Source organism: Pleurodeles waltl, chromosome 4_2 (assembly GCF_031143425.1).
Source record: "Pleurodeles waltl isolate 20211129_DDA chromosome 4_2, aPleWal1.hap1.20221129, whole genome shotgun sequence".
In the NCBI taxonomy this organism is placed as follows: domain Eukaryota; kingdom Metazoa; phylum Chordata; class Amphibia; order Caudata; family Salamandridae; genus Pleurodeles; species Pleurodeles waltl.
Genome location: NC_090443.1, coordinates 481,202,911 through 481,225,757, shown reverse-complemented (window position 1 = coordinate 481,225,757; position 22,847 = coordinate 481,202,911). Strand labels below are relative to the sequence as shown.

Below are 22,847 nucleotides of genomic sequence, written 5' to 3'. Positions count from 1 at the left end.
GGACGTATTTGGACAGGCAGTTTATGGCACCCTACAACAAATTCAAAAGGACAATAAAACGGCAAGAGCAATGTGTGCTCTACAATTCGGGGGCTCCACAGGAAGAACGCCTTTCAACACAGGGCAACAACAAAGCCAGCAACAGGGGGTCTTCCTTTCACGCTGCAACCTAACCCAAAAATGGCAGCATTCAGCAAGACAGTGGCCTCACCTATGCTTCAATAAGGGTACATCTGGCTGCAATAGTGACATACACTAGAGGCACATCAGGATCCAGTCTCTTTAAATCCACAGTTGTAAAGATTCCTAGAAGGATCAATGAGTGGCACCACTAAGATCAGCACCAATACCGTTATGGAACCTGAACACTGAAATTGATGGCAGAGCCATTCGAACCGATGCACAAAACATCTAAAGTCACTCTCCCCAAAGAACCTTCCTAATAGTCATCACATCGCTACGCAGAGTTAGCGAACTGCAAGCACTAATGGTACAGGAACCTTACTTACAGATACACAAGGACAAGGTGGTCCTCCGAACTAACCCTCGGTTCTTACCAAAGCTAGTAACAGTTCTATTGTAATCAAAGAATACTGCTACTGGCTTTCTTCCAGGAGCCAAAAACACAAGCAGGGAGCCCTCCACACTCTGGCGTTTCGAAGGGCCCTATCGCCAGATGGATTGTTGCCACCATCCAAATCTGCATTGCAAACGTGGGAAAATAGCTAACTATTAGACCTAGAGCGCACTCTACCAGAAAGAAAGGCACCACACTGGCATACCCGGCGAATGTACCGATCAAGGAAATCTGCGCCGCAGCTACCTGGGCATTGCCACACACCTTTGCAAAACACTACTGTGTGGACATTCAAATGAACAAGGAAGCACAAGTAGGACAGGAGGTACTACAACTGTTCATCAACTCCTCCACAATTCACCACAGCCAGCCCAGAGTAGGGGATATCGCTGTATACTCCAATGTACAGCATGCAAATCCAGAAAAGGATTAATGCTGTAATAGAAAATGGTTTCTTACCTGTACGAGTAGTTTTGCAGCTTGAAGAGTTTCTGGATTTACGTGTGATCTGCCCACCTCCCCAAAAATGGGAGGGTGGAAAAAAGAATCTGAACGTGGAAGTCACGCACGGGTACTTATGGGTGGGGCAGGAGGTGAGAAAGCAGATAACTTGAGAACACAACTTTCCGGATCCAACCACAAGATGGCAGAATAATGCACAGCATGTGAATCCAGAAAACTACTTCTAGAGGTAAGAAACCATTTCGTACACTGTCTCTTCATGCAAGAGCATGGAGTCAGCAGACTGACTAAATGAGAACTTGTGTGTCTCATTGAAAATTGGTTTTAAAACATCTGTCTGGAGCACCTCAGTAAAACCAAACCGACTCAGATGTTCATGGGAAGAGCTGCGGAGTGGTGGCAGTAGACTAAGCTATTTGCCTTTGTGATGGTGTGTAAAGATCGTACTGCTCAGTTTAAGATGTAGAATTATTGGAATTCCTTTTTTTAACAATTAGGCTTCTTTTGTTGGGTGCAGCAATTTTGTTTACTGGAGATATTTCAATTTTAAATGTCCAGAAAATTAGATTTTTAATCGCTTTGTTTGTTCCCTTATCCCCTCCCCCATACACCTTGCAGCGGAGTTTATGCCAATCTTGGGCACAAACCTAAACCCAGAGTTCATCTCAGTCTGCAATAATGCCACCTGGGCTATTGGCGAGATCTGCATGCAAATGGGTGAGTGGTCAAATCACAATGAACAGTGTGGTCATTCATTCCTCTGCTAAATGTACAACATGTGGGAAGACTTGGCAGATTGGAGTTTACATTTTGCTGCTTGCTAAGTAAACTCCTTGGCTTTTTGTGGAAGGCAGTGAAGATCAGTTTCACTTGGGGAGGTGAGCGGGCAGTGTTGCTGCGTTCTCAGCTTCATCTTTTTAAAATGTTAACTGTAAGCAAAGTGTTATAGGGTTATAACCATTAATGAACTCTCACTAAGAGGGGTTTTCATCTTGCACCATAATCCTGATGGATATAATACACCAACAAACCCTAGTTGGAATACTGTAAAATAAAGAACTTGACCATCCTTCAGTTCCTTACTTCAATCTTCCACACAAGGGTAGCTGGATGTTATCCTCCCAGGGTGCCTGCCTGCCTTTGAAATTCTTTCAGTCTAACTTATTTCAATTTTGATAAAGGCCCAAAGAATCTGCTCTCCTCCCCACCCCCCCAAAAGCTGTTTCTGAGTTTTATACCTGGACCAAGACCTTCCTAAAGCCAGTGTGTGCTTTGTATGTACATTTCAGTAGATTTTTGTTACTATTTTGAAATTCACTTTATTGCTTGACTGACCGATCTGATCTGTAAAATGTCTGGTTTTCCTGAAGACAATGCGGCAGTTGCATATTTTCTTGCCCTTCTCAGGTGCTGAAATGCAGCCATATGTGCAGATGGTACTGAACAACTTGGTAGAGATAATCAATCGGCCCAACACTCCCAAAACACTTCTGGAAAACACAGGTGGGTCTTAGGCTGAAAAATCTGCTGTAACCCTTGGGGTGACTTCCTTCAGTGATGGAGCCTTTGATGTCTGTTCTTAAGAGTTTACTAGTCAGAGGTTTTGTTTTTGACTTGTCTGATTTCAGGCCAACACCCAGCCTTTTGATGGCAGTAACTCTTTGGTGTCTGGAAAAGTACTTCAGCGAATACAATTGCTGCTATTTTCACTCAATCAGAAAGTTGTATTCATATATCAACATGCTTGGTGGTGTGTGTGTGTGTGTGTGTGTTTTTATTTTTTTATTTTTTATAAAACCATGGTGGCCACTAGAGTGAGTGAGGGACGTCTGTTACAGCCTCCAAACCACAAATGGAAGCAGTGGGAGAGGAGTAAAAACAGACAAATATCCCTGACCAGTTTATCCTTCGTGCATTACCTTTAGACTTTGGCTATGAAGAACATGGATGCGAAGTTTGGGCATTTTGCGTTTTCTACTGTTGCAAATGGGTCTACTTGTGGAAAACCCCATTGCTGGAAGTACTGGTGGGAGGACTTGGCGGTGAGGTTCTTACATGTTGACTTATGACCACATCCTGCTGAGGAGATTGGCAAAGGGGTGTGGAATTTAAATATATGCTTGTCCATGGGACATGTTTCGTAAATCTTGTCCTGTGTAAGAAAAAAATAAAATATATATATAATATAATGTTCGATGGCATCTGTCGCTGTAGATACGCATGTTTTGCAATAGCTCGCCATCTGGTGTTGGGCCGGAGTGTTACAAGTTGTTTTTCTTCAAAGAAGTCTTTCGAGTCACGGGACCGAGTGACTCCTCCTTTTGTCTCCATTGCGCATGGGCGTCGACTCCATCTTCGATTGTTTTTTTTCCGCCATCGGGTTCGGACGTGTTCCTGTCGCTCCGAGTTTCGGAACGGAAAGATAGCTAATTTCGGAAGATTTTCGTCGGTATTGTTGCGTTCGGGATCGGCGTAGTTAGATTCAACACCGCGTCGAAGGATCGAAGAGCTCCGGTGCCCTTCGGGGGTAGTTTTTTCGATCCCCTGCGTGCTGAAGAACGCCGATGGAACGGACCCCGTTCCGTTTCTGCCCCAAATGCCACAATAAATACCCCTATACAGACCAACACTTGGTCTGTAACCTGTGCCTGTCCCCTGAGCACAGTGAAGACATCTGCGAGGCCTGTCGTGCGTTCCGGTCCCGAAAAACACTCCGAGACCGTCGAGCCAGAAGCCTTCAGATGGCGTCCGCGCCGACAGCCCACCGAGTGTTCGAGGAACAAGAGGAAGGTACCTTCTCGATCCAAGACTCAGACTCCGAAGGATTCGACGATACACAAACCGTGAGTAAGACGTCGAAAACCACTCAGAGGAAGATTTACAAGGCCCAGGGGACGCCACTGCCACCAGGCCATGGCTCCACCCATAAATTCGGTGACCGACCGTCGGCACCGAAAAAGGCCCAAACAGTGCCGAGATCGTCCGACTCCGGTCGAGACACCGGCACGCAGCCTTCTCGGGACCGAGAAAGTGCTGGAGACAAGCCTCGACACAGAGATGCCGGTGTAGACACGGCTCGACGCCGAGACAGCGGCCCGAAGAAGATCGGCGCCGACAGGTTTCGGCCCCGAAAATGAAAAAAGTCACCTCTGAGCCGAAAAAAGATGCAGATAGGGTTTCGGTCCCGAAACAAACTGCAACCGACCCAGCTTCAGGCTCTTATATTGAAGAGCACTCGCTAACCTCCCAAATGCAAAAGCATAGGTTTGAGGAAGAGCTACAATCAACTGATGTGGACCATACGCAAAAGCGTATTTTCATACAGCAGGGGACAGGAAAAATAAGCACCCTTCCCCCTATTAGAAGAAAGAGAAGGTTGGAGTTCCAAACTGAACAGACACCACAACCAAAAGTGGTGAAAAGAGTTACCCCACCACCCTCTCCTCCGCCCGTGATTAACGTCTCACCAGCACAAACTCCATCACACTCCCCAGCTCACACCACCATAAGCCAGGGTGACCAAGATCAAGACGCATGGGACCTATACGACGCCCCAGTGTCAGATAACAGTCCGGAGGCATACCCTACGAAGCCATCTCCACCAGAGGACAGCACCGCGTATTCTCAAGTGGTGGCTAGAGCAGCACAATTTCACAACGTAAGCCTCCACTCAGAACAGGTCGAGGGTGATTTTTTATTCAACACACTCTCCTCCACCCACAGCTCATACCAAAGCCTGCCTATGCTCCCTGGTATGCTCCGGCACGCAAAAGAAATCTTTAAGGAGCCGGTCAAAAGTAGGGCAATCACACCAAGGGTGGAAAAAAAGTATAAGGCGCCTCCTACAGACCCGGTTTTCATCACTACACAGCTGCCACCAGACTGTCGTTGTAGGAGCAGTTAGGAAAAGGGCCAACTCCCACACATCTGGAGATGCACCACCCCCAGATAAAGAAAGCCGCAAGTTCGATGCAGCTGGTAAGAGTCGCAGCACAAGCTGCAAACCAGTGGCGCATCGCGAACTCCCAGGCACTACTTGCGCGCTATGACAGAGCCCATTGGGACGAGATGCAACATCTCATTGAACATCTGCCCAAGGACTTACAAAATAGGGCAAAACAAGTGGTTGAGGAGGGACAGGCCATTTCCAACAACCAGATCCGCTCCTCCATGGACGCTGCAGGTACAGCTGCACGGACAATTAATACATCTGTAACTATCAGAAGGCATGCATGGCTCCGAACGTCTGGATTTAAACCAGAGATTCAACAAGCAGTTCTCAATATGCCTTTTAACGAAAAAGAACTGTTCGGTCCAGAAGTGGACACAGCGATTGAGAAACTCAAAAAAGATACGGACACTGCCAAAGCCATGGGCGCACTCTACTCCCGCAGAGCAGAGGGAATTACAGCACATTCCGTAAAACACCCTTTAGAGCGGGGTTTCGGGGTCAGAGCACACAAGCCAGCACCTCACAAGCAACACCGTCCAGTTACCAGGGACAGTATGGTTTTCGGGGACAATATAGAGGAGGGCAATTCCCTAGGAATAGAGGAAGATTTCAGAGCCCCAAAACCCCTACTACTAAACAGTGACTCACATGTCACTCACCCCCTCCATACAACACCAGTGGGGGGAAGAATAAGTCATTATTACAAAGCATGGGAGGAAATCACTACAGACACTTGGTGTAGGAAGTTGGCTCTGTATGTGCTATTTCAAAGTAAGGAATAGCATGCACAGAGTCCAAGGGTTCCCCTTAGAGGTAAAATAGTGGTAAAAATAGATAATACTAATGCTCTATTTTGTGGTAGTGTGGTCGAGCAGTAGGCTTATCCAAGGAGTAGTGTTAAGCATTTGTTGTACATACACATAGACAATAAATGAGGTACACACACTCAGAGACAAATCCAGCCAATAGGTTTTTATATAGAAAAATATCTTTTCTTAGTTTATTTTAAGAACCACAGGTTCAAATTCTACATGTAATATCTCATTCGAAAGGTATTGCAGGTAAGTACTTTAGGAACTTCAAATCATCAAAATTGCATGTATACTTTTCAAGTTATTCACAAATAGCTGTTTTAAAAGTGGACACTTAGTGCAATTTTCACAGTTCCTAGGGGAGGTAAGTTTTGATTAGTTTTACCAGGTAAGTAAGACACTTACAGGGCTTAGTTCTTGGTCCAAGGTAGCCCACCGTTGGGGGTTCAGAGCAACCCCAAAGTTACCACACCAGCAGCTCAGGGCCGGTCAGGTGCAGAGTTCAAAGTGGTGCCCAAAACACATAGGCTAGAATGGAGAGAAGGGGGTGCCCCGGTTCCGGTCTGCTGGCAGGTAAGTACCCGCGTCTTCGGAGGGCAGACCAGGGGGGTTTTGTAGGGCACCGGGGGGGGACACAAGCCCACACAGAAATTTCACCCTCAGCAGCGCGGGGGCGGCCGGGTGCAGTGTAGAAACAAGCGTCGGGTTTGTAATGGAAGTCAATGGGAGATCTAGGGATCTCTTTAGCGCTGCAGGCAGGCAAGGGGGGGGTTCCTCGGGGAAACCTCCACTTGGTCAAGGGAGAGGGACTCCTGGGGGTCACTCCTCCAGTGAAAGTCCGGTCCTTCAGGTCCTGGGGGCTGCGGGTGCAGGGTCTCTCCCAGGTGTCGGGACTTAGGATTCAAAGAGTCGCGGTCAGGGGAAGCCTCGGGATTCCCTCTGCAGGCGGCGCTGTGGGGGCTCAGGGGGGACAGGTTTTTGTACTCACAGTCTTAGAGTAGTCCTGGGGTCCCTCCTGAGGTGTTGGTTCGCCACCAGCCGAGTCGGGGTCGCCGGGTGCAGTGTTGCAAGTCTCACGCCTTTTGCGGGGAGCTTGCAGGGTTCTTTAAAGCCGCTGGAAACAAAGTTGCAGCTTTTCTTGGAGCAGGTCCGCTGTCCTCAGGAGTTTCTTGTCTTTTCGAAGCAGGGGCAGTCCTCAGAGGATGTCGAGGTCGCTGGTCCCTTTGGAAGGCGTCGCTGGAGCAGGATCTTTGGAAGGCAGGAGACAGGCCGGTGAGTTTCTGGAGCCAAGGCAGTTGTCGTCTTCTGGTCTTCCTCTGCAGGGGTTTTTCAGCTAGGCAGTCCTTCTTCTTGTAGTTGCAGGAATCTAATCTTCTAGGGTTCAGGGTAGCCCTTAAATACTAAATTTAAGGGCGTGTTTAGGTCTGGGGGGTTAGTAGCCAATGGCTACTAACCCTGAGGGTGGGTACACCCTCTTTCTGCCTCCTCCCAAGGGGGGGGGGGTCACAATCCTAACCCTATTGGGGGAATCCTCCATCTGCAAGATGGAGGATTTCTAAAAGTTAGAGTCACCTCAGCTCAGGACACCTTAGGGGCTGTCCTGACTGGCCAGTGACTCCTCCTTGTTATTCTCATTATTTTCTCCGGCCTTGCCGCCAAAAGTGGGGCCTGGCCGGAGGGGGCGGGCAACTCCACTAGCTGGAGTGTCCTGCTGGGTTGGCACAAAGGAGGTGAGCCTTTGAGGCTCACCGCCAGGTGTGACAATTCCTGCCTGGGAGAGGTGTTAGCATCTCCACCCAGTGCAGGCTTTGTTACTGGCCTCAGAGTGACAAAGGCACTCTCCCCATGGGGCCAGCAACATGTCTCGGTTTGTGGCAGGCTGCTACAACTAGTCAGCCTACACAGATAGTCGGTTAAGTTTCAGGGGGCACCTCTAAGGTGCCCTCTGTGGTGTATTTTACAATAAAATGTACACTGGCATCAGTGTGCATTTATTGTGCTGAGAAGTTTGATACCAAACTTCCCAGTTTTCAGTGTAGCCATTAGGGTGCTGTGGAGTTCGTGTTTGACAGACTCCCAGACCATATACTCTTATGGCTACCCTGCACTTACAATGTCTAAGGTTTTGTTTAGACACTGTAGGGGTACCATGCTCATGCACTGGTACCCTCACCTATGGTATAGTGCACCCTGCCTTAGGGCTGTAAGGCCTGCTAGAGGGGTGTCTTACCTATACTGCATAGGCAGTGAGAGGCTGGCATGGCACCCTGAGGGGAGTGCCATGTCGACTTACTCGTTTTGTCCTTACTAGCACACACAAGCTGGCAAGCAGTGTCTGTGCTGAGTGAGAGGTCTCCAGGGTGGCATAAGACATGCTGCAGCCCTTAGAGACCTTCCTTGGCATCAGGGCCCTTGGTACTAGAAGTACCAGTTACAAGGGACTTATCTGGATGCCAGGGTCTGCCAATTGTGGATACAAAAGTACAGGTTAGGGAAAGAACACTGGTGCTGGGGCCTGGTTAGCAGGCCTCAGCACACTTTCAATTGTAAACATAGCATCAGCAAAGGCAAAAAGTCAGGGGGCAACCATGCCAAGGAGGCATTTCCTTACACAACCCCCCCCCCCAAACGAAAGAGGATGAGACTAACCTTTGCCAAGAGAGTCTTCATTTTCTAAGTGGAAGAACCTGGAAAGGCCATCTGCATTGGCATGGGCAGTCCCAGGTCTGTGTTCCACTATAAAGTCCATTCCCTGTAGGGAGATGGACCACCTCAACAGTTTAGGATTTTCACCTTTCATTTGCATCAGCCATTTGAGAGGTCTGTGGTCAGTTTGAACTAGGAAGTGAGTCCCAAAGAGGTATGGTCTCAGCTTCTTCAGGGACCAAACCACAGCAAAGGCCTCCCTCTCAATGGCACTCCAACGCTGCTCCCTGGGGAGTAACCTCCTGCTAATGAAAGCAACAGGCTGGTCAAGGCCATCATCATTTGTTTGGGACAAAACTGCCCCTATCCCATGTTCAGAGGCATCAGTCTGCACAATGAACTGCTTAGAATAATCTGGAGCTTTGAGAACTGGTGCTGAGCACATTGCCTGTTTCAGGGTGTCAAAGGCCTGTTGGCATTCCACAGTCCAGTTTACTTTCTTGGGCATTTTCTTGGAGGTGAGTTCAGTGAGGGCTGTCACAATGGATCCATATCCCTTCACAAACCTCCTGTAATACCCAGTCAAGCCAAGGAATGCCCTGACTTGAGTCTGGGTTTTTGGAGCTACCCAGTCCAGAATAGTCTGGATCTTGGGTTGGAGTGGCTGAACTTGGCCTCCACCTACAAGGTGGCCCAAGTAAACCACAGTTCCCTGCCCTATCTGGCATTTGGATGCCTTGATAGAGAGGCCTGCAGATTGCAGAGCCTTCAAAACCTTCCTCAGGTGGACCAGGTGATCCTGCCAGGTGGAGCTAAAGACAGCAATATCATCAAGATAAGCTGTGCTAAAGGACTCCAAGCCAGCAAGGACTTGATTCACCAACCTTTGGAAGGTGGCAGGGGCATTCTTTAAACCAAAGGGCATAACAGTAAACTGATAATGCCCATCAGGTGTGGAGAATGCTGTCTTTTCTTTGGCTCCAGGTGCCATTTTTATTTGCCAGTACCCTGCTGTCAAGTCAAAGGTACTTAGAAATTTGGCAGCACCTAATTTATCAATGAGCTCATCAGCTCTTGGAATTGGATGGGCATCTGTCTTGGTGACAGAATTGAGCCCTCTGTAGTCCACACAAAACCTCATCTCTTTCTTTCCATCTTTGGTGTGAGGTTTGGGGACTAAGACCACTGGGCTAGCCCAGGGGCTGTCAGAGCGCTCAATGACTCCCAATTCCAGCATCTTGTGGACTTCCACCTTGATGCTTTCTTTAACATGGTCAGATTGTCTAAAGATTTTGTTCTTGACAGGCATGCTGTCTCCTGTGTCCACATCATGGGTACACAGGTGTGTCTGACCAGGGGTTAAGGAGAAGAGTTCAGGAAACTGTTGTAGGACTCTCCTACAATCAGCTTGCTGTTGGCCAGAGAGGGTGTCTGAGTAGATCACTCCATTTACTGTACCATCTTTTGGGTCTGATGACAGAAGATCAGGGAGAGGTTCACTCTCTGCCTCCTGATCCTCATCTGTTACCATCAACAGATTGACATCAGCCCTGTCGTGGAAGAGCTTAAGGCGGTTTACATGGATCACCCTCTTGGGGCTCCTGCTTGTGCCCAGGTCCACCAGGTAGGTGACCTGACTCTTCCTCTCTAGTACTGGGTAAGGGCCACTCCATTTGTCCTGGAGTGCCCTGGGAGCCACAGGCTCCAGAACCCAGACTTTCTGCCCTGGTTGGAACTCAACCAGTGCAGCCTTTTGGTCATACCAAAACTTCTGGAGCTGTTGGCTGGCCTCAAGGTTTTTGGTTGCCTTTTCCATGTACTCTGCCATTCTAGAGCGAAGGCCAAGTACATAGTCCACTATGTCCTGTTTAGGCTCATGGAGAGGTCTCTCCCAGCCTTCTTTAACAAGGGCAAGTGGTCCCCTTACAGGATGACCAAACAGAAGTTCAAAGGGTGAGAACCCTACTCCCTTCTGTGGTACCTCCCTGTAAGCGAAAAGCAGACATGGCAGGAGGACATCCCATCTCCTTTTGAGTTTTTCTGGGAGCCCCATGATCATGCCCTTTAATGTCTTGTTAAATCTCTCAACTAAGCCATTAGTTTGTGGATGGTAAGGTGTAGTGAATTTATAAGTCACTCCACACTCATTCCACATGTGCTTTAGGTATGCTGACATGAAGTTGGTACCTCTGTCAGACACCACCTCCTTAGGGAAACCCACCCTGGTAAAGATACCAATGAGGGCCTTGGCTACTGCAGGGGCAGTAGTCGACCTAAGGGGAATAGCTTCAGGATACCTGGTAGCATGATCCACTACTACCAGGATATACATATTTCCTGAGGCTGTGGGAGGTTCCAGTGGACCCACTATGTCCACACCCACTCTTTCAAAGGGCACCCCCACCACTGGAAGTGGAATGAGGGGGGCCTTTGGATGCCCACCTGTCTTACCACTGGCTTGACAGGTGGGGCAGGAGAGGCAAAACTCCTTAACCATGTTGGACATATTGGGCCAGTAGAAGTGGTTGACTAACCTCTCCCACGTCTTGGTTTGTCCCAAATGTCCAGCAAGGGGAATGTCATGGGCCAATGTTAGGATGAACTCTCTGAACAGCTGAGGCACTACCACTCTCCTAGTGGCACCAGGTTTGGGGTCTCTGGCCTCAGTGTACAGGAGCCCATCTTCCCAATAGACCCTATGTGTTCCATTTTTCTTGCCTTTGGACTCTTCAGCAGCTTGCTGCCTAAGGCCTTCAAGAGAGGGACAGGTTTCTTGTCCCTTACACAGCTCTTCCCTTGAGGGTCCCCCTGGGCCTAAGAGCTCAACCTGATAAGGTTCAAGCTCCAAAGGCTCAGTTCCCTCAGAGGGCAGAACTTCTTCCTGAGAAGAGAGGTTCCCTTTCTTTTGCTGTGTTGCAGTTGGTTTCCCAACTGACTTTCCTGTTCTCTTGGTAGGCTGGGCCATTTTTCCAGACTCCAGCTCTACTTTTTCACCCTGTGCCTTGCACTGTGCTCTTGTTTTCACACACACCAGTTCAGGGATACCCAGCATTGCTGCATGGGTTTTTAGCTCTACCTCAGCCCATGCTGAGGACTCCAGGTCATTTCCAAGCAGACAGTCCACTGGGATATTTGAGGAGACCACCACCTGTTTCAGGCCATTGACCCCTCCCCATTCTAAAGTAACCATTGCCATGGGATGTACTTTTCTCTGATTGTCAGCGTTGGTGACTGTGTAAGTTTTTCCAGTCAGGTATTGGCCAGGGGAAACCAGTTTCTCTGTCACCATGGTGACACTGGCACCTGTATCCCTCAGGCCCTCTATTCTAGTCCCATTAATTAAGAGTTGCTGTCTGTATTTTTGCATGTTAGGCGGCCAGACAGCTAGTGTGGCTAAATCCACCCCACCCTCAGAAACTAGAGTAGCTTCAGTGTGGACCCTGATTTGCTCTGGGCACACTGTTGATCCCACTTGGAGACTAGCCATACCAGTGTTACCTGGATGGGAGTTTGGAGTGGAACCTTTCTTGGGACAGGCCTTGTCTCCAGTTTGGTGTCCATGCTGTTTACAGCTATGACACCAGGCCTTTTTGGGATCAAAGTTTTTACCCTTGTACCCATTGTTTTGTGAAGAGGCTCTGGGCCCACCCTCCTGTGCAGGTTTTTGGGGGCCTGTAGAAGACTCTTTACTATTTTTAGTTTTGGTTGTCTCATCACCCTTCTGCTGGGGGGTCTTTGTGACCCCTTTCTTTTGGTCACCCCCTGTTGAAGTCTTGGACACCCTTGTCTTGACCCAATGGTCCGCCTTCTTTCCCAATTCTTGGGGAGAAATTGGTCCTAGGTCTACCAGATGCTGATGCAGTTTATCATTGAAACAATTACTTAACAGGTGTTCTTTCACAAATAAATTGTACAGCCCATCATAATTACTTACACCACTGCCTTGAATCCAACCATCTAGTGTTTTCACTGAGTAGTCAACAAAGTCAACCCAGGTCTGGCTCGAGGATTTTTGAGCCCCCCTGAACCTAATCCTGTACTCCTCAGTGGAGAATCCAAAGCCCTCAATCAGGGTACCCTTCATGAGGTCATAAGATTCTGCATCTTGTCCAGAGAGTGTGAGGAGTCTATCCCTACACTTTCCTGTGAACATTTCCCAAAGGAGAGCACCCCAGTGAGATCTGTTCACTTTTCTGGTTACACAAGCCCTCTCAAAAGCTGTGAACCATTTGGTGATGTCATCACCATCTTCATATTTAGTTACAATCCCTTTGGGGATTTTCAACATGTCAGGAGAATCTCTGACCCTATTTATGTTGCTGCCACCATTGATGGGTCCTAGGCCCATCTCTTGTCTTTCCCTTTCTATGGCTAGGATCTGTCTTTCCAAAGCCAATCTTTTGGCCATCCTGGCTAACTGGATGTCCTCTTCACTGGGGCTATCCTCAGTGATTTCAGAGGTGTTGGTCTCTCCTGTGAGGGAACCAGCATCTCTGACTATTATTTTAGGAGTCAGGGTTTGAGGGACCCTGTTCTCCCTAGATAGGACTGGTAGGGGGGAATTGTCCTCCAAGTCACTATCCTCTTCCTCTGAGTTGCCACCCTCAGAGGGGTTGGCCTTTTCAAACTCTGCCAAAAGCTCCTGGAGCTGTATTTTGGTAGGTTTGGGGCCCATTGTTATTTTCTTTAGTTTACAGAGTGACCTTAGCTCTCTCATCTGTAGATGGAGGTAAGGTGTGGTGTCGAGTTCCACCACATTCACATCTGTGCTAGACATTATGCTTCTAAAAGTTGGAATACTTTTTAAGAAACTAAAACTGATTCTAGAATCTAATTCAAACTTTTAACAAACTTTTAAACTCTAAAAGAAATGCTAAACAGGATCTAACACAAGGCCCTAGCAGGTCTTTTAAGAATTTAGAAAACTTTTCAAATTGCAAAAATGAATTTCTAATGACAATTTTGGAATTTGTCGTGTGATCAGGTATTGGCTGAGTAGTCCAGCAAATGCAAAGTCTTGTATCCCACCGCTGCCACCAATGTAGGAAGTTGGCTCTGTATGTGCTATTTCAAAGTAAGGAATAGCATGCACAGAGTCCAAGGGTTCCCCTTAGAGGTAAAATAGTGGTAAAAATAGATAATACTAATGCTCTATTTTGTGGTAGTGTGGTCGAGCAGTAGGCTTATCCAAGGAGTAGTGTTAAGCATTTGTTGTACATACACATAGACAATAAATGAGGTACACACACTCAGAGACAAATCCAGCCAATAGGTTTTTATATAGAAAAATATCTTTTCTTAGTTTATTTTAAGAACCACAGGTTCAAATTCTACATGTAATATCTCATTCGAAAGGTATTGCAGGTAAGTACTTTAGGAACTTCAAATCATCAAAATTGCATGTATACTTTTCAAGTTATTCACAAATAGCTGTTTTAAAAGTGGACACTTAGTGCAATTTTCACAGTTCCTAGGGGAGGTAAGTTTTGATTAGTTTTACCAGGTAAGTAAGACACTTACAGGGCTTAGTTCTTGGTCCAAGGTAGCCCACCGTTGGGGGTTCAGAGCAACCCCAAAGTTACCACACCAGCAGCTCAGGGCCGGTCAGGTGCAGAGTTCAAAGTGGTGCCCAAAACACATAGGCTAGAATGGAGAGAAGGGGGTGCCCCGGTTCCGGTCTGCTGGCAGGTAAGTACCCGCGTCTTCGGAGGGCAGACCAGGGGGGTTTTGTAGGGCACCGGGGGGGACACAAGCCCACACAGAAATTTCACCCTCAGCAGCGCGGGGGCGGCCGGGTGCAGTGTAGAAACAAGCGTCGGGTTTGTAATGGAAGTCAATGGGAGATCTAGGGATCTCTTTAGCGCTGCAGGCAAGGGGGGGGTTCCTCGGGGAAACCTCCACTTGGTCAAGGGAGAGGGACTCCTGGGGGTCACTCCTCCAGTGAAAGTCCGGTCCTTCAGGTCCTGGGGGCTGCGGGTGCAGGGTCTCTCCCAGGTGTCGGGACTTAGGATTCAAAGAGTCGCGGTCAGGGGAAGCCTCGGGATTCCCTCTGCAGGCGGCGCTGTGGGGGCTCAGGGGGGACAGGTTTTTGTACTCAGTCTTAGAGTAGTCCTGGGGTCCCTCCTGAGGTGTTGGTTCGCCACCAGCCGAGTCGGGGTCGCCGGGTGCAGTGTTGCAAGTCTCACGCCTTTTGCGGGGAGCTTGCAGGGTTCTTTAAAGCCGCTGGAAACAAAGTTGCAGCTTTTCTTGGAGCAGGTCCGCTGTCCTCGGGAGTTTCTTGTCTTTTCGAAGCAGGGGCAGTCCTCAGAGGATGTCGAGGTCGCTGGTCCCTTTGGAAGGCGTCGCTGGAGCAGGATCTTTGGAAGGCAGGAGACAGGCCGGTGAGTTTCTGGAGCCAAGGCAGTTGTCGTCTTCTGGTCTTCCTCTGCAGGGGTTTTTCAGCTAGGCAGTCCTTCTTCTTGTAGTTGCAGGAATCTAATCTTCTAGGGTTCAGGGTAGCCCTTAAATACTAAATTTAAGGGCGTGTTTAGGTCTGGGGGGTTAGTAGCCAATGGCTACTAACCCTGAGGGTGGGTACACCCTCTTTCTGCCTCCTCCCAAGGGGAGGGGGTCACAATCCTAACCCTATTGGGGGAATCCTCCATCTGCAAGATGGAGGATTTCTAAAAGTTAGTCACCTCAGCTCAGGACACCTTAGGGGCTGTCCTGACTGGCCAGTGACTCCTCCTTGTTATTCTCATTATTTTCTCCGGCCTTGCCGCCAAAAGTGGGGCCTGGCCGGAGGGGGCGGGCAACTCCACTAGCTGGAGTGTCCTGCTGGGTTGGCACAAAGGAGGTGAGCCTTTGAGGCTCACCGCCAGGTGTGACAATTCCTGCCTGGGAGAGGTGTTAGCATCTCCACCCAGTGCAGGCTTTGTTACTGGCCTCAGAGTGACAAAGGCACTCTCCCCATGGGGCCAGCAACATGTCTCGGTTTGTGGCAGGCTGCTACAACTAGTCAGCCTACACAGATAGTCGGTTAAGTTTCAGGGGGCACCTCTAAGGTGCCCTCTGTGGTGTATTTTACAATAAAATGTACACTGGCATCAGTGTGCATTTATTGTGCTGAGAAGTTTGATACCAAACTTCCCAGTTTTCAGTGTAGCCATTAGGGTGCTGTGGAGTTCGTGTTTGACAGACTCCCAGACCATATACTCTTATGGCTACCCTGCACTTACAATGTCTAAGGTTTTGTTTAGACACTGTAGGGGTACCATGCTCATGCACTGGTACCCTCACCTATGGTATAGTGCACCCTGCCTTAGGGCTGTAAGGCCTGCTAGAGGGGTGTCTTACCTATACTGCATAGGCAGTGAGAGGCTGGCATGGCACCCTGAGGGGAGTGCCATGTCGACTTACTCGTTTTGTCCTCACTAGCACACACAAGCTGGCAAGCAGTGTGTCTGTGCTGAGTGAGAGGTCTCCAGGGTGGCATAAGACATGCTGCAGCCCTTAGAGACCTTCCTTGGCATCAGGGCCCTTGGTACTAGAAGTACCAGTTACAAGGGACTTATCTGGATGCCAGGGTCTGCCAATTGTGGATACAAAAGTACAGGTTAGGGAAAGAACACTGGTGCTGGGGCCTGGTTAGCAGGCCTCAGCACACTTTCAATTGTAAACATAGCATCAGCAAAGGCAAAAAGTCAGGGGGCAACCATGCCAAGGAGGCATTTCCTTACACTTGGGTTCTAGCAATTATCCAACATGGTTATTGCATAGAATTTCTACAATTCCCTCCAAACATACCACCAAAAGCACAAAATTTGACAACACATCATTCCAATCTCCTGGAGATAGAAGTGCAGGCACTATTGCAAAAGAATGCAATCGAATTAGTGCCAAACACACAAATAAACACAGGAGTTTACTCACTGTACTTTCTGATACCAAAGAAGGACAAAACGCTGAGACCAATCCTAGACCTCAGAGTAGTGAACACTTTCATCAAATCAGACCACTTTCACATGGTCACACTACAAGAAGTATTGCCATTGCTAAAACTACACGACTACATGGCAACTTTAGACCTCAAGGATGCTTATTTCCATATACCAATACACCCATCGCACAGGAAATACCTAAGGTTTGTATTCAAGGGAATACATTACCAATTCAAGGTACTGCCTTTCAGATTAACAACCGCACCAAGAGTCTTTACCAAATGTCTAGCGGTAGTCGCTGCACACATAAGAAGGCAGCAAATACATGTGTTCCCATATCTAGACGACTGGCTAATCAAGGCCCATTCGTTAATAGAGTGCTCAAATCACACCAATCATATCATACAAACCCTCTTCAAACTAGGGTTTACCGTCAATTTCACAAAATCCAAAATTCTGCCGCGCAAGGTACAACAATACCTAGGAGCCATAATAGACACATCAGAAGGAGTAGCCACTCCAAGTCCACAAAGAATTCAAAATTTCAACACCATCATACAACGCATGTATCCAACACAAAGGATACAAGCAAAGATGGTACTACAACTCCTAGGCATGATGTCTTCATGCATAGCCATTGTCCCAAACGCAAGACTGCACATGAGGCCCTTACAACAGTGCCTAGCATCACAATGGTCACAAGCACAGGGTCACCTTCTAGATCTGGTGTTAATAGACCGCCAAACTTACCTCTCGCTTCTGTGGTGGAACAACATAAATTTAAACAAAGGGCGGCCTTTCCAAGACCCAGTGCCACAATACGTAATAACAGATGCTTCCATGACAGGGTGAGGAGCACACCTCGATCAACACAGCATACAAGGACAATGGAACGTACATCAAACAAAACTGCATATAAATCACCTAGAACTTCTAGCAGTTTTTCAAGCACTAAAAGCTTTCCAACCAATAATAGTTCACAAATACATTCTCGTCAAAACAGACAACATGACAACAATGTATTATCTAAACGAGCAAGGGGGGACGCACTCCACGCAGTTAAGCCTGCTAGCACAAAAGATTTGGCGTTGGGCAATTCACAACCAAATTCGCCTAATGGCACAATTTATACCAGGGATCCAAAATCAACTCGCAGACAATCTCTCTCGAGATCACCAACAGGTCCACGAATGGGAAATTCACCCCCAAATTCTGAACACTTATTTCAAACTCTGGGGAACACCTCAGATAGACTTGTTTGCGACAAAGGAGAACGCAAAATGCCAAAACTTCGCATCCAGATACCCACACAAACAGTCCCAAGGCAATGCCCTATGGATGAACTGGTCAGGGATATTTGCTTACGCTTTTCCTCCTCTCCCTCTCCTTCCTCTCCCTCTCCTTTCTTACCTGGTAAACAAACTCAGTCAAAACAAACTCAAACTCATATTAATAGCACCAACTTGGGCAAGGCAACCCTGGTACACAACGCTGCTAGACCTATCAGTAGTACCCTGCATCAAATTGCCCAACAGGCCAGATCTGTTGACACAGCACAACCAAAAGATCAGACACCCAGATCCAGCATCGCTGAATCTAGCAATCTGGCTCCTGAAATCCTAGAATTCGGGCACTTACAACTTACCCAAGAATGTATGGAAGTCATAAAACAAGCCAGAAGGCCATCCACCAGGCACTGCTATGCAAGTAAATGGAAGAGGTTTGTTTGCTACTGCCATATTAATCAAATACAACCATTACACACAACTCCAGAACATGTAGTGGGTTACTTGCTTCACTTACAAAAATCTAACCTGGCTTTCTCTTCCATTAAAATACACCTTGCAGCAATATCTGCATACCTGCAGACTACCTATTCAACTTCCCTATATAAGATACCAGTCATTAAAGCATTCATGGAGGGCCTTAGGAGAATTATACCACCAAGAACACCACCTGTTCCTTCATGGAACCTAAATGTTGTCCTAACTAGACTTATGGGTCCACCTTTTGAACCCATGCACTCCTGCGAAATACAGTTCCTAACCTGGAAGGTGGCATTTCTCATCGCCATTACTTCCCTAAGAAGAGTAAGCAAGATTCAGGCGTTTACAATACAGGAACCTTTTATACAACTACACAAGAATAAGGTCGTCCTAAGGACCAATCCTAAATTTTTGCCAAAGGTTATTTCACCGTTCCATCTAAATCAAACAGTGGAACTTCCAGTGTTCTTTCCACAGCCAGATACTGTAGCTGAAAGGGCACTACATACATTAGATGTCAAAAGAGCATTGATGTATTACATTGACAGAACAAAGAACATCAGAAAGACTAAACAACTATTTATTGCATTTCAAAAACCTCATGCAGGAAACCCAATATCAAAACAAGGTATAGCCAGATGGATAGTTAAATGCATCCAAATCTGCTACCTTAAAGCTAAACGACAGCTGCCCATTACACCAAAGGCACACTCAACCAGAAAGAAAGGTGCTACCATGGCCTTTCTAGGAAACATCCCAATGCAAGAAATATGTAAGGCAGCCACATGGTCTACTCCTCACACATTCACCAAGCACTACTGTGTAGACGTGTTATCCGCACAACAAGCCACAGTAGGTCAAGCCGTATTAAGGACATTATTTCAGACTACTTCCACTCCTACAGGCTGATCCACCGCTTTTGGGGAGATAACTGCTTACTAGTCTATGCAAAACATGCGTATCTACAGCGACAGATGCCATCGAACTGAAAATGTCACTTACCCAGTGTACATCTGTTCGTGGCATCAGTCGCAGTAGATTCGCATGTGCCCACCTTCCTCCCCGGGAGCCTGTAGCAGTTTGGAAGTTACCTTCAACTATTTGTATATGTATCATCTCAACCTTAAATAGGTGCATACTTAGTCACTCCATTGCATGGACACTATTACTACAATTCAACTCCTACCTCACCCTCTGCGGGGAAAAACAATCGAAGATGGAGTCGACGCCCATGCGCAATGGAGACAAAAGGAGGAGTCACTCGGTCCCGTGACTCGAAAGACTTCTTCGAAGAAAAACAACTTGTAACACTCCGGCCCAACACCAGATGGCGAGCTATTGCAAAACATGCGAATCTACTGCGACTGATGCCACGAACAGATGTACACTGGGTAAGTGACATTTTCAATATATATATAGTCCTTTTGATGCCGTGGACCGCGATGACAAATTATGGCAGCAATCTAGTATAAGAGGTCTGACAATAGCAGTGCGGATTATGCCAGGACTAACAATAGCAATTCCCTTATTTTGCCACCTTTCTGCAGATCCACACACTGGAGGTAGTGTTAAGTAGTAGTTCAAAGGTTGGAATCCCCCTTTGAGTCTGTGCAAACATAACTTGCATGTTTGCGAAGAGTAACTGTCCAAGGTCAGAACATATTGGGGGAGGGGGGTAGGGGTACAGTGGTTGGAGGGGAAAGTGAACTTGTACACGCTCACTAGCTTTTCACATGAGTAAATCTACACATGTACATTAGCTGGTGCTAAAATACAGCCAACAAATACTTTCTAGTAGTACGAGTTTTCTGGTCTACTTCTATGAATTCCAAAGAAATGGTACCTAAAATTTCACAGTAGTTTAGCAAAACATTTTTTCCTAGTTGCATCTTTTGTGAATGCTTTTATTTTGAAAACAAAGCAGCATCAATCTTGTTTTCAAGCTCCTGCATATATGTTTGCGTTTAATCAGAGCATAAGTAGTCTGTTATTGTAGGAAGTTGGCTCTGTATGCACTATTTCAAAGTAAGGAATAGTATGCACAGAGTCCAAGGGTTCCCCTTAGAGGTAAGATAGTGGCAAAAAGAGATAATACTAATGCTCTATTTTGTGGTAGTGTGGTCGAGCAGTAGGCTTATCAAAGGAGTAGTGTTAAGCATTTGTTGTACATACACACAGGCAATAAATGAGGAACACACACTCAGAGACAAATCCAGCCAATAGGTTTTGTTATAGAAAAATATCTTTTAGTTTATTTTAAGAACCACAGGTTCAAATTCTACATGTAATATCTCATTTGAAAGGTATTGCAGGTAAGTACTTTAGGAACTTTGAATCATTACATTAGCATGTATACTTGTTACATAAAACACAAGTAGCTGTTTTAAAAGTGGACACAGTGCAATTTTCACAGTTCCTGGGGGAGGTAAGTTTTTGTTAGTTTTGTCAGGTAAGTAAATCACTTACAAGTCTCAGGTTTGGGTCCAAGGTAGCCCACCGTTGGGGGTTCAGAGCAACCCCAAAGTTACCACACCAGCAGCTCAGGGCCGGTCAGGTGCAGAGGTCAAAGAGGTGCCCAAAACGCATAGGCTTCAATGGAGAGAAGGGGGTGCCCCGGTTCCGGTCTGCTAGCAGGTAAGTACCCGCGTCTTCGGAGGGCAGACCAGGGGGGTTTTGTAGGGCACCGGGGGGGACAAGTCAGCACAAAAAGTACACCCTCAGCAGCGCGGGGGCGGCCGGGTGCAGTGTGCAAACATGCGTCGGGTTTGCAATGGTTTTCAATGAGAGATCAAGGGATCTCTTCAGCGTCGCAGGCAAGGGGGGGGGCTCCTCGGGGTAGCCACCACCTGGGCACGGGAGAGGGCCTCCTGGGGGTCACTCCTGCACAGAAGTTCCGTTCCTTCAGGTGCTGGGGGCTGCGGGTGCAGGGTCTTTTCCAGCCGTCGGGACTTTAGGTTCAGGCAGTCGCGGTCAGGGGGAGCCTCGGGATTCCCTCTGCAGGCGTCGCTGTGGGGGCTCAGGGGGGACAACTTTGGTTACTCGCGGTCTTGGAGTCGCCGGAGGGTCCTCCCTGAGGTGTTGGTTCTCCACCAGTCGAGTCGGGGTCGCCGGGTGCAGTGTTGCAAGTCTCACGCTTCTTGCGGGGAGTTGCAGGGGTCTTTAAGTCTGCTCCTTGAAACAAAGTTGCAGTTCTTTTGGCGCAGTGCCGCTGTCCTCGGGAGTTTCTTGTCTTTCTTGAAGTCGGGCAGTCCTCAGAGGATTCAGAGGTCGCTGGTCCCTTGGAAAGCGTCGCTGGAGCAGGTTTCTTTGGAAGGCAGGAGACAGGCCGGTAAGTCTGGGGCCAAAGCAGTTGGTGTCTTCTGTTCTTCCTCTTCAGGGGTTTTTCAGCTCAGCAGTCTTCTTCTTCTTGTAGTTTCAGGAATCTAAATTCTTAGGTTCAGGGGAGCCCTTAAATACTAAATTTAAGGGCGTGTTTAGGTCTGGGGGGGTTAGTAGCCAATGGCTACTAGCCCTGAGGGTGGGTACACCCTCTTTGTGCCTCCTCCCAAGGGGAGGGGGTCACATTCCTATCCCTATTGGGGGAATCCTCCTTCTACAAGATGGAGGATTTCTAAAAGTCAGTCACCTCAGCTCAGGACACCTTAGGGGCTGTCCTGACTGGCCAGTGACTCCTTGTTATTCTCATTATCTCCTCCTGGACTTGCCGCCAAAAGTGGGGGCTGTGTCCAGGGGGCGGGCATCTCCACTAGCTGGAGTGCCCTGGGGCATTGTAACACGAAGCTTGAGCCTTTGAAGCTCACTGCTAGGTGTTACAGTTCCTGCAGGGGGGAGGTGTGAAGCACCTCCACCCAGAGCAGGCTTTGTTTCTGTCCTCAGAGAGCACAAAGGCTCTCACCGCATGAGGTCAGACACTCGTCTCTCAGCAGCAGGCTGGCACAGACCAGTCAGTCCTGCACTGAACAATTGGGTAAAATACAGGGGGTATCTCTAAGATGCCCTCTGTGTGCATTTTTTAATAAATCCAACACTGGCATCAGTGTGGGTTTATTATTCTGAGAAGTTTGATACTAAACTTCCCAGTATTCAGTGTAGCCATTATGGAGCTGTGGAGTTCGTTTTTGACAGACTCCCAGCCCATATGTTCTTATGGCTACCCTGCACTTACAATGTCTAAGGTTTTGCTTAGACACTGTAGGGGCATAGTGCTCATGCACATATGCCCTCACCTGTGGTATAGTGCACCCTGCCTTAGGGCTGTAAGGCCTACTAGAGGGGTGACTTACCTATGCCACAGGCAGTGGGAGGTTGGCATGGCACCCTGAGGGGAGTGCCATGTCGACTTAGTCATTTTATCCCCACCAGCACACACAAGCTGGCAAGCAGTGTGTCTGTGCTGAGTGAGGGGTCCCTAGGGTGGCATAAGACATGCTGCAGCCCTTAGAGACCTTCCCTGGCACCAGGGCCCTTGGTACCAGGGGTACCAGTTACAAGGGACTTACCTAGGTGCCAGGGTTGTGCCAATTGTGGAAACAATGGTACAGTTTAGGTGAAAGAACACTGGTGCTGGGGCCTGGTTAGCAGGGTCCCAGCACACTTCTCAGTCAAGTCCGTATCAGTATCAGGCAAAAAGTGGGGGGTAACTGCAACAGGGAGCTATTTCTTCACAGTTATTGTTAAAGTTTTTTTTTTTTTCTCCTCTGGAACTACAGTTAA

At 47.9% G+C, this 22,847-nt stretch overlaps 1 protein-coding gene across 1 annotated transcript in view; it reads left to right on the top strand.

The window, feature by feature from the left end:
• TNPO2 (transportin 2) overlaps positions 1–22,847 on the top strand; it is a 166,981-nt gene that overhangs the window by 57,035 nt on the left and 87,099 nt on the right. Inside the window, exons 19-20 of the mRNA XM_069231843.1 lie at positions 1,658–1,756; positions 2,447–2,542. Coding sequence (XP_069087944.1) covers positions 1,658–1,756; positions 2,447–2,542 — 195 coding nt within the window. The remainder of the gene's footprint in view (positions 1–1,657; positions 1,757–2,446; positions 2,543–22,847) is intronic.